This window comes from Arachis hypogaea, chromosome 20 (genome assembly GCF_003086295.3).
Source record: "Arachis hypogaea cultivar Tifrunner chromosome 20, arahy.Tifrunner.gnm2.J5K5, whole genome shotgun sequence".
Lineage (NCBI taxonomy): Eukaryota > Viridiplantae > Streptophyta > Magnoliopsida > Fabales > Fabaceae > Arachis > Arachis hypogaea.
In genome coordinates, this window is record NC_092055.1 from 12574360 (window position 1) to 12586960 (window position 12601).

Consider the following 12601-nt stretch of genomic DNA (forward strand, 5'->3'; position numbering starts at 1 on the left):
TCCATGGAAGGATATCTGTCAGCTACAGTTCAAGAATTAAGAAGTCAGACATAAGATGATTACTGGGTTGTCTATGGAGGTGGGTGACGGGAGACGAACTCGGTTTTGGGAAGATGTGTAGATTCATGGAGGTCTTTTGAAAGATCGATTTCCAAGGCTCTTCTCTGTTTCGAACCAAATAGGATCAATGATAGGGGATTGTGGGTTTTGGGATGGGCTAACTTGGATATGGAATTTTCAGTGGAGGAAAGAATTGTTCCAATGGGAGTTGGATTTAGTGAACCAGCTTCACCGAACTTTGAGGCTGGTCAAACTAGATCTTGGAAGTGAGGATAGACTTGTATGGAAGTATGATAAACAAGGAATTTTCTCTACTAACTCATTTGTGCAGGTGTTGTAGGTGGAAATGATCCCGGAGGATATATCTAGCTACAATTTTGCTATGACTATTTGGAAAGGCCTTGTCCCACCTAGAGTAGAGTTGTTTGTTTGGTTTGTCCTGATTGGCAGGGTCAATACGAAGGAGAGACTGAGTCGATTTGGAGTCATTCACCAAGAAGATACTTTATGTGTTCTATGTAACAATGGTATTGAATATGGCCACCACATATTTCTTGGTTGTAGTTTTTCTTGGCAGGTATGGTGTGCTTGGTTGTCATATGTTGGAATGCAATGGGCTTGTCCAGGTGCAGTAAAGGAGCACTTCCAAAGTTGGACTGAGAGCTCAAATACAAAACAGGAGTGCAAGAGATGGATGGTGTGTTTCTGTGCGATTATTTGGAACATATGGTTGGAACGAAACTAGAGAATTTTTCATAACAGAGGAAAATGGGTTGAGGAAATTATCAACATGTCTTTTTTGAGCTATAAGGAATGGTTAGGTGCTGACCCCTTACGTCTGCTTATTTGTTTCTGTTTATTTTATTTAGTTTGATACTATATTAATATTTTCTATGCTCCACTTGTTGTGTTGAGCTCTTCTTTCAAAAAAAAAAAAAAAAAGTCTCATTCTCGATACCTTTCAATTTGTGATCGCTTTGGTACATCAACCACAAAAACTATATCAATCGAGTAATAACTAAAAAGTTGTTGATATATTGAATCTATCGAAAAAAAAAAAAAAAGAGTATATGTTAGATTGTAATTTGAATTAAAAGAAAAAGGCAAAATCATGAGAGCTCTTATCTTATTAAAGATGGGAGCTTCAAACTTCTACCATTAGGGTAGCTGGTGTTTGAAAAGGATGCTTGTATATATTAGCGTTTAAGGTTTTAGGTTATTAGTATGAATTTGTTATATTGTTGTATTGATTAATATATTGTCTCATTGAGTCATTGTATAACTCGTGATTGTTAGGAGAAGAAAGACAATGTGTGTTTGTTGGGCGTAGATTCGGTGTACATACAACTTCTATTGTGGGTTCGAGGTTTCGATACTTCCCAAAACTGCTTTAGGGCATCGATGCCCACAATCCATCTAAACCATACGATTTTCAACAAGTTTCAAATCTAAATCCACGGTTTTCTCTAGGTTAATACTTCCATGCATCAGCTTCATTATATGGTGTTTTAAAATTCTTTTTTGGTGTTTTATAAAAAAAAATATATTTATCGTGTTTTAAAGAGTAATTACTATGATGTACGGACACTAACACGGACACGGAACACGACACGACACGGGACACGCCGACACGCGAATTTTAAAATCTTACATGACACAGGGACACGCATACATATAAAATATAAAGTATTTTTTAGATAAACCGTAATGATATTTTAATATTTTATTGATATTAAAATATAAATTAATTTTTTTAAATTATTTTTAACGTCTTATTTTAATTATATCAAGTATTTAAAATATTTTTTGTTTTAATAAATAATAATATATACTATATCTAAATTTATCTTAAGGATATATATTAAGAATAAGATCGGACACGCTGACACGTGATGGTATTTAGGTATGTCCAAGTGTGTCTAGAGAAGAATTTTTTATTTTTCATTGAGACACGGTTTGGACACAACAGACACGTGTGTCGGATGAGTGTCGGTGAGTGTCGTGTCCAAAATGTGTCCGACACGCAGACACGGCAACTCAGCAAAGTGTCCGTGTTTCATAGAGTAATTAACATCACTATAGTCATTAACGACTACTGCACCTTTGCTAGTTAAATAAAGCTAAATTTTTCAATAGAGTTATTTTTTTATCAATGATAATACTCATTAAAGTAAATAAAAATTATAATTAGTTTGATGATAAATATTTTGTATTCATTATTAATTTTTTTTATAAATGAATAAAATAATATATAATAAAATTTAGAGCACGTTATGCAAGAATTCAATTATTTATAAATTTTATTATTGAAAGTATTTTTTTTAATATTTAATAATGATACCTCATTTCAAATAATTTGGTGTAAAATTTAATTTTAGTATATTAAATAGATAGGTAGATAGGTTTAATAAAATCATATTTATTAGCATAAATATGAATTTATACTGAAATGAATTTATACTAAAATACAAATCAGAAATCATGGGCTTAGCATTTAACTTTAAGGTTTTGCAAAAGATAACTTTTATTTTAAAACAGTTTCTTAATTATAACATAAAAATTATGGAATTAAATGAATGAGATTATTTATTGTTATTAACAACCTAAAAAAAATTTTCCAGCAAAAATGCAAATTTTGATACGTAACAAATATTGTAAAAGGGAACTATAAATCAAAAGAGTTGAAAATATCTTAATTTCTGTGATGCTATATTTAGGGATGGTAAGCGGGAGAGTTTGTTTCGCTCCGCCTAGTGAGGCGGTCCTAGAATTCTACTCCATTCTGTCTATATATAATTTCACAACCATATTAATAAATTTATAATTTTTAAAGGCATAAAAAGATTATATTTTTTATATTCACAAATATTAAAGTCGTTGTAATTATAAATATCTAATAAACATAAGTATAAACCAAGTTTTCATCCAAAACATAATTATAAATATTGTCTCCAAAGCAAAATAAGCATAATTCAAAACATAATTATTATAAATATTGTCTCCAAAGCAACATAAATATAATCCAAAACACTCAATTTTCATCTTCATATTCTTGTAAATTGGATTAGGGGAAGTTGAGTTTGGCCAAAAAATTACAAAAATACCTCCTTGACAAAAAAAAAACTAAACCCGGCGAAAAAGCCCGTCCCGCCCGCCAAAATCCGCGGTTTAAGCGGTGCGGATTAGGCGGACTTTTGCTCTTTGGTTGTCTCAATTTCTAGCCCGACTCACCTTTTTTGGCGGGTTATGCAGGCCGGTCCGCCTGTGCTTAGGCCCATTTGCCACCCCTAACAATATTCACCAAGTACCTGTACAAAACACAGTTCTTCCTCAACTTGAATCCAAAAATAAAATATCGAGCTTCGAACACAATGAAAAAGAGAGAGATCAAGTATCCAGACCACACTTGCCTTAATACAACATCATTTCGTCATCTTAGTGGCTTAACATGATGAAGGAACTCAGAAAGTTTCTCATCTTAAATTGGTTGTTCCAATAGGACTTGTGTGATAGTCCCAATATTATGACTTGTTTAGAAAAATCCTAGGAAATGGATCCTCTCTATTTTTTTTAACACTTAAGAGAATAAAGTGTGATCTCTCATCTTTAATTCTATAAGTGGGACCAAAAATAAATAGGAGAAAGAGAATAATGAAAGGTGAAAATAAACACTGGACATCATCCAATTTTTTTTTCACTGGAGAGGATCCACTTCCAAAATTCTAGGTCGGATTTGCCTTACTTTGGAAAGTATTTTTCTCTGTGACACTTGTTGGTAGATTTCAGTCAACGAAGCCACCAAAGTGTATATGTTGACAATTTGCCAACTCGTGGTGTTAACGTTTTTGGTATAGACGTTTGTTCCGAGGTTCCAACTTTATTAGGTGATGGAGCTAGGCTTTTCGTCTGGTGGACACCACTTTTAAGACATACTTATCTCGCATATACTCCAAAGTAATTTAATGATTTTTCTATTTACCATCTGAAATCTCCTTCTAATAGGCCAGTAATGAGACATAAACACATGACCTCAAAAGTGTCTATGTGTTCCTAAGGATTCGACTTTTTCTCATACTTCAAGTCTGTCAATTTATCAAAGTGCTTTGGTAAACAAATTTAAAAGACATGTGGAGTAAATAGAGTTTGTCTTATGATGATATGTTTCCGAATATTTCTATGTCTTTTAAGACTTGGGTCCTTTGCAGAGTTTGCCTCTTTTTAAACTAGGCTAAATGGGAGTCAGTGCTTGCCCTCTTTTCCGGATCACAATGTTCATCTTCACGTCGAAGAGACTCTCTCCAATTCCTTTGAGGTGAAGGAGTACAATGACGATCATCCTCCTGATGTTGTTTATGACCCTGCTCTGGGGTCTTCCTGTCACAGCTATCACGTCAATCCTTTGTTGTTCGACTTTAGGATCGAGGTTGTCGTGACATTGACCGTTCTAACAGCAATTGTTCCAATTCTTATAATTGATAATGCATTTCTTGCATCGTGATGAATGGATTTTCGTCGGTTCAGAATTCACAATAAATTTTCGTTGCTAGTATAGTTTCTAAACCAACAAAAATTCTTTCATACAAAAATTTGTTTGTCACTAAAACAAACCCAATAAAATTAAACCGAAGTATTTAAACCTCAGGTCGTCTCTCAAGAAATTGCAGGGAAGTGTAGTTTATTATTGGTTTTGGAAAAGTATCTTTTTGGATTTTTGAAATAAGGAACAAGAAAATAAAATGGTAAGAAATTAAATTAATAACTAGAAAAACTCTTGGCAAGGTATGAGAACTAGAAGTCTTATCTTAGCTATCCTTATCAATTGTGACATCAATTGTTCATTGCTCCCACTTAGTTAACCTCTAATTATGAAGGAAAGTCAAGTGGATGAATTAATTTGATTCCTCAAATCCTAGTTAACTCCTAAGGAAAGACTAGCTTTAGAGGAATCCAAATCAACTAGCTAATTTCAATTATCAATCAACAAAGGAGTTCGATAACTCAAGAGTCTCCAATTACTCAACCAAAGCCAAGAATATAAAAATCTAACTTAAAACCCTCCCAAGCATTCTATCAAATACTTGGAAGGCACAACATAAAAACATAGAAAACTAGCAAGGAATATTAAATCCAAACAACCAATTACAAACATCGATGACTCACAAATAATAGAAGAAACAATAAATATAAAATACCTCAAATTACATTAAATAGAAAATCAAATCTAACATGAAGAGTTTATAAACTAAAATAGCAACATAAAGTAATCAACAAGGGAAATAAATAAACTAGAATGCTAGAACAAATAAGAGTAGAAGAGAAACTAAATTGAAATAGAGTAGAAATCTAAAATTGAAAATAGCTAAACTTAAGAATCCTAAAACCTAGAGAGAGGAGAGAACATCTCTCTCTAGAAACTACATCTAAAATCTAAAATTATGAATAATGAGAAGTGTGTGTGACTGAATTGATGATTCCCCCTCTCTACAGCTTCTATTCTGTGTTTTTCGGGCTTGGAACTAGGCCAAAAGGAGCCCAGAAATCGCCCCAGCGCTTTCTGCAATTTCCGCATGTGGCGCATGTCACGCGTACGCATCATCCACGCGTACGCGTCGCTTGGAAAAAATCCTTGTCACGCGTACACGTCAGTCACGCGTACGCGTTGCTCGCCTTCTGCGCCAGTCATGCGTACGCGTCAGGTACGCGCACGCGTCAGGTACGCGCACGCGTTGCTGTGAAATTCTCCAAATCACGCGCACGCGTCGTTACTCGCTAGTCAGCTCTTTGGTTTCTTGTGTTCCTTCCATTTTTGTAAACTTCCTTTCCATCCTCTAAGCCATTTCTGCCCTATAAAGCTTGAAAACACTGAACACACAGATCACGGCATCGAATGGTATAAAAAGACATTAAAAATACGTAATTTAAAGGCTTAGGAAGCAAGTTTTCAATCATAGAATAGAATTAGGAAGGAATTGTAAAATCATGCAAATTGTATGAATAAGTGTGTAAAGACTTAATAAAACCACTCGATTGAGTACAAGATAAACCATAAAATAGTGGTTTATCAATCTCCGCACACTTAAATATTAGCATGTCCTCATGCTAAGTTCAAGGAGACAAAAGGAATGAATAGGGAAAGTAAGACTCGTGAGATGCAACCTATGTATGTGAATACAACTATATGCTAAGATGTTTCTATCTACTTGGTTAAAAGTAAACAAGTTCTCCAAGACAAATATAAATCAAATTCCACTAATTTAAATTATACAATAAAAGACAAGTAAACTTGCAGAAGAAAATAGCTCATGAAATCCGGGAACAAAGAATTGAGCATCGAACCCTCACCGGAAGTGTATACACTCTAATCACTCATGTGTTTAAGGTTCGATTATCTCAATTCTCTACTAACCTTGCTTTCTAATGCTTGCCCTTCTTCTACCAATTAACAAATAATTTGATGCACAAATACACATATCAAGAGGTCTTTTAAGGGTTGTAATGGGGGTCAGGGTCAAGGTAGGATTGTATTTGGCCAAGTGGACTAAAATCTGAATCCTTAATTAACTTAAATTTCCCACCTAACTTAAGAAAATCCATGTAATCACAATACAAAATCTAACTACCCATTTACTCTGTTTACCACATATTCATGCATTCGATTTTGAGTACAGTACATATGCATTGCTATCATTTACTTTGGGGCATTTTGTCCCCTTTTATTATTTGCTCTTTTTTTTCTTTTCTTTTTCTCTTTTTATTTTTCTTGTTATTTTACTTTTCTTTTCTTTTATTTTTCTCAATGCATATAATTAAATTATTGAATGCAATAGTATGTGCTCAACTATTATTTTGCACATTTTCACAAGAATATACAATACCCAATTCTCAAGCCAAATGTTTCCAAACCTAACTTTTCCACACTTAAATCATGAACACGCTCATTAGTCTAAACTAACCAAGGATTCAAATTGAGGACATTATTATTTTACGCTTAGAGTTAATGATGTGCTAAAGTAATAAAGAACAAATGGGATAAGTAGGCTCAACATTGGTTTACAAAGGATAATGAAAAAGTTAAGGCCATATGGGTATGTAAGCTCAGTGAAACAAGGCCTCAATCATCTAAGTGCATGCATACATCAAACAATGAAAATATAGAATTAAGAAAGACAAATATCACAATTTTAGAGAGAAAAACACACACCAAAAATAAAATATTGGTTGATAAAATGCAACCAATCAAATAGGCTCAAAATCTCACAAGGTTGTGTGTTCGAGCTCTAAACCATGTTCCAAATTACAATCTTCAAACAAATTTAACATAAATTTTCAATTTAAATTGGTGAAATGCTATAAAAAGGGTCTTTGAAAAAGAACTTATCACTCCAACCAAGTAGTGGTGGAAGAACATGCACAAAATCAAACAAACATGCAATCAAACATGCGAATGCAACAACTAATTTAACAAGGAAAATTAAACATTGGTGTTGAAATAGGAAATAACTAAAGCAAAAATTTGTTTGTCACTAAAACAAACCCAATAAAAATAAACCGAAATATTCAAACCTCGGGTCGTCTCTCAAGGAATTGCAGGGAGGTGTAGTTATTATTGGTTATGGAAAAGTATCTTTTTGGGTTTTGAATAAGGAATGTAAATGATAAAAAATAGACTAACAATTAAGAAAAGTCTTAACAAGTATTGAGAATTGGAATTCATATCCTCATTATCATCATCAATTATGATAGTAGTTGTCTTTTGCTCCCACTTAGTCAACCTCTAACTATGAAGGAAAGTCAAGTAGATAAATCAATTTGATTCCTCAAGTCCTAGTCAACTCTCAAGGAAAGACTAGAGTTAGTGGAATTCAAATCAACTAGCAAGCCTCAAATACCAATCAATAAAAGACCTTTGATAATTCAAGAGTCTCCAATTAAGCAATCCAAATTAAGAATAGGAAAATCTAACTTAAAATCCTCCCAAGCATTTTATCAAACACTTGGAAGGCACAACATAAAAGAATAGAAAAACAATAAGAGATAATAAAATCCAAACAACCAATTGCAAGCATCAATAACACAAATTAAAGAAAGCAATTATAAATATGAAATATCTCAAATTGCATTAAATAAGAAATTGAATCTAACATGAAGTTCATAAACCTGGGAAAATAAACAAATCAACAAGAGAAATAAGTAAACCAAAGTACTAGAACAATTAAAGACTTAAAGTAGAAGAAACCTAAATTGAAGCAAGGTAGAATTCTGAAATTAAGAAAAGCTAAACCTAAAATCCTAAAACCTGAAGAGAGGAGAGAGCCTCTCTCTCTAGAAAACTACATCTAAAACCTAAAATTATTTGAATGATAGTTGTGTGAATGAATGAATTTGATTCTCCCACTCTGCAGCTTCTAATATGTGTTTTTCGGGCCGAAAACTGGGTCCAAACTCAGCCCAAAATCTCCCCCAGTGTCTTCTGCAGTTTCTGCACGTGGTGCATGTCACGCGTACACATCAGTCACGCATACGCGTCGTTGGTCTTCTTCGCGTGTCACGCGTACGCGTCAGGTACACGCACGCGTCGCCATGCAAACTCGCTTTTCACGCGTACGCGTCAGGTACGCGCATGCGTCGTTCCTCACTGGTCAGCTCTTTAGTTTCTTGTGTTCCTTCTATTTTTGCAAGCTTCCTTTCCATCCTTTAAGTCATTCCTGCCCTATAAAGCCTGAAAACACTGAACACACAGATTACGGCATCGAATGGTATAAAGAGGAATTAAAATACACAATTTAAAGGCGTAGGAAGCAAGTTTTCAGTCATAGAACAAAATTGGGAATGAATTATAAAATCATGCAAATTATATGAATAAGTGTGCAAAAACTTGATAAAAACTACTCAATTGAGCACAAGATAAATCATAAAATAGTGGTCAATTGAGCACAAGATAAACCATAAAATAGTGGTCTATCACATCGCATGGACAGAATCCTCTCCCAAGTAAACGAAATGTCGAGCACCAGTATTTTGAACCTCTCGACGTTCGAAACCTGGTGGGCTTTGTTGATGTTCTCCCTCATTGGGATTGGGGGTGGTTTTAGTCTCATGTCCATGATCCTTATTTCGCTATTCTTTGAAAAGAGTATTTGGAATTATTTGGTGAATAGTAGAGTTTACTTCTCAATTAGCTATGGTATCAATTTAGTAGAATTCCCACAGATGCCGCCAAATATTCATCTCTGTTGCAGAGATTATGAGCTAAGGAGTTCCAGAAATCCTAATTTGAATCGTGTTGGAATCAGATTGGAAGAGTAACTTACAAAGACAATCCGATACTTATTAAGTCAATAGTGTTTTTAGATAAAAGTAAGAAATGAATTGCCTGCTAAGTTTTTTTTTTTTAATTATATCTTCTTGATGTAAGTGTTTATAGTATTTACTATCTTTAATATACTGCCTTAATGCCATGATTTGATAACGTTATGAGTTAGTGATTTAGTGATATATCTATTAAATTTTACTGAGTTAATAACATAATAAATTCGTTTCGTCGATATAATGGAACAATTGTTCTTGTCCAGAATAGGCAAGTTTCTTCTCGAATCAATTTGTGAGATTGAAGAATTAATTCGAGGGCAAACGGCAAAGAAGAGTTTTTGATGTCTTATTTTACAATATTTTAGTCAAGCTCAATAAAAAACAATTTATGGAAACAAATAAATCTATTGATGAATCATGTCAATGAACTATAATTTAAATGACATAATTTTTTTATACTTACTTAGAGATTGTAGGTTTAAATCTCATTCCTATCTTTAGCAAAACAAAAAAAAAATATTGTGTCATGACTAATAGGCTTTATTATAAATAATATAATTCTACTAATAATTTTTATTTTAGATAGTAGAATAAAAAATAAAATAAAAAATATTTTAGTATTAATTATAATTATAATTTAAAAATATTTTTATAACTTTAAGAGTATGATTATTTTAAGATAAAGATGATATATAGAATAAATTACATATAAATTTAATAGTCCAATTAAATAATTTTTAGACTTTTTTATTTAAATAAATTATTTGGCTTTCTATATTACATGATTCTCCTAAGTGGTTTTTTTGAACGTGAATCCCCTAAACCATATAATATATAAATTGTCCTAGGCTCGTGTGTTTTAATCAATATATAAATCATTGTACCCTGAGACGATTTATGCATGAATTGCATAGTTGAAGAAGGCATAAATCGTCCCAGCCCCTGTGTGTTAGAAGAAACAAGTAAATTGTCCTAGGCTAAGATGGTTAGTGCCTTTTAACCTAAAACCCTCTACTCTGGCACGATTTACGTGCTGCTTCCTAACCTTCTACCCCCTAGCACGATTTACGTTCCAATCCAATCCCCACAATACCCTAGCATGATTTACGTGCAACTTTTTATTCCTCAATATCCTAGGACGAGTCATGTGTTTCTAAGATAAGGCACGTTAGTCTGGAACGATTTACGTGCATAAATACAATACCCGATACCATGAAAAGATTTATGTGTTGGAAGAGCCTATAAATACAGGAAGACGATCTGTGTCGAGCCATATTTCAGCTGAAGGTTGCGGGAAGATGGCTGAGAGTGTGTTTTTGTTAGTTCATCATCGGGGAAAGATCGATAAAAACACAAGTGAGGGTGTAACGTTCAGTAGCAAAAAACAGGTTGAAGTGTTCATAAATCCATCAACGAATTTAGATGATTTACGAAATAGCATATTACAGAAGTTAGGTAAGTACGGTCACAGCGATATGACCCCGAACTGGAGCATCTGCGGGATCCCAGCCTGGTGAGGGTCAACTAAATCTTGATCATTCGACAGAAATCTATGGGCTACTCTGTACCACCAATCAAGATACTCAACCGAGGGTCGTGGATCTGGTACCAGCTGAAACGTAAGCACGCTCTGATGCCTTTGATCCCAATACTCATGCCATGTGGCAAAGACCTCAGAAAACCAGCGGATAGGTCCTCGACCATCCTTTAATAACAGAAAATTAATGTTGATGGCTGGTTCAGGTACGTGTTGAACTCCTCTAAGCTGAGATAGGATTCGGTCAACCCGGTGTCACTCGATGGAGGAAAAGTAAATCAACGCAGTTGTCGACTTCCATAAATGCGTATGCTCAGGTCTGAGGATATCAGGATGGACAACTTGAATAACCTCTAGTGCCGAGTATGGCATCCAAATAAACTGCAACATGTAGGATCGTTATGTCAAAAGTTCGTATGTGATGAATACACCTAAACAAGAAAAACGTGAAACATGAACAAAAGTCATGGGAGGTTATACTTACATCATCTACTCTCAACTTGTCCAATCTGTGTCGGGTAGCAATGACCCGAGGACCCTTCTCATCTGATGATGGCATGTATCTACCCCACCTACAAGATTCATCGTCGGAGCCATTATACATATGGTAAAACTGATTCAAGCATTAATAGTAAACGTTATGTTTGCAGTTAAAGTATATCAAGCTAAATAATAAGTATTATACTCACCTCGATGCAAGCGGCCAGGGAATGACATCAAACCTTCTCGGCCTGAATTTGGGGAACCTCCAAAATATCCAGGACTGCAGCAATGCTAGTGGCCCAGCTAAGTTCTTTACATTCCGATTGGCAACTCTGCAGAGACACCTATATAACCAAGACAACGTGGCCAAACCCAGCTATACTTACCGAGTCCGTCGAGATCTGCAACATACGAGAGCCAGCGTAAGTGAACTCTGGCACCAGACTTGTTGCCAAAAAGCATTGTGGACAACAACATCATGATGTAACCACGCACATAGACCTGTACCATCGGCTTTGTAGCATCAATTGGCATGACTCTGAACCTATTTGAAACCAGCCATACGACACGGTGAACTCATCGATACAGTCCTCAGGAGGAAGTTCACCGAACAACTCTTCAAACCACTGCCACACAGGCTTTCCACCCTCCATCAACTGCTTAAAGTCACTGAGACAACTACTAACTGGAAATTCATCAACAGGGAGGCCGATCTGATATGCCACATCCTGTAAAGTAACAGTGCACTCCCCAAATGGCATGTGGAAAGTGTGAGTCTCTGGACGCCATCGCTCAACAAAGGCACTAATCAGTGGCTCATCCAGCTTAAACCAATAATCATTCAGCCTAGCAACATGCAGCAATCCAGCGCTATCTAGGTAAGGCATAATACGGTCATGCAATATCATCTTTTGTTGCTTACGGATACTCCGTACACACCGGATTGGCTAATAACAGAATAACAAGCACAGTCACAACTCAAACATCGCATAACAACCAAAAACATGTATCAGAAATTAACCTCACCCCTAAACCAAACAAGAACCATACCAATCCTAAGCATGTTAAGCTTAAGGTTTTACAAATTTTTAACACAACAAGCTTTTTTTTTCCCAAAAAAATCAAATTATTATAACTAAACACATCGACGTCATTGACTATATCAGTTGTAAACCAGATTAACCATTAACCTCTTCGTCGATAAAATATGCC

General features: G+C 34.7%; 1 protein-coding gene across 1 annotated transcript; it reads right to left on the bottom strand.

Annotated features, from left to right (window-relative positions):
• Window positions 1-11161: 11161 nt before the first annotated feature.
• On the bottom strand, window positions 11162-12276 carry LOC140182950 (protein MAINTENANCE OF MERISTEMS-like). The gene is made up of 5 exons (XM_072230930.1): window positions 11945-12276; window positions 11776-11833; window positions 11629-11733; window positions 11391-11519; window positions 11162-11287 (listed from the first exon to the last, which is right to left on the bottom strand). Exons 1-5 carry the CDS (start codon window positions 12274-12276, stop codon window positions 11162-11164), a joined length of 750 nt encoding a protein of 249 aa, XP_072087031.1.
• Between the last annotated feature and the right edge of the window lie 325 nt (window positions 12277-12601).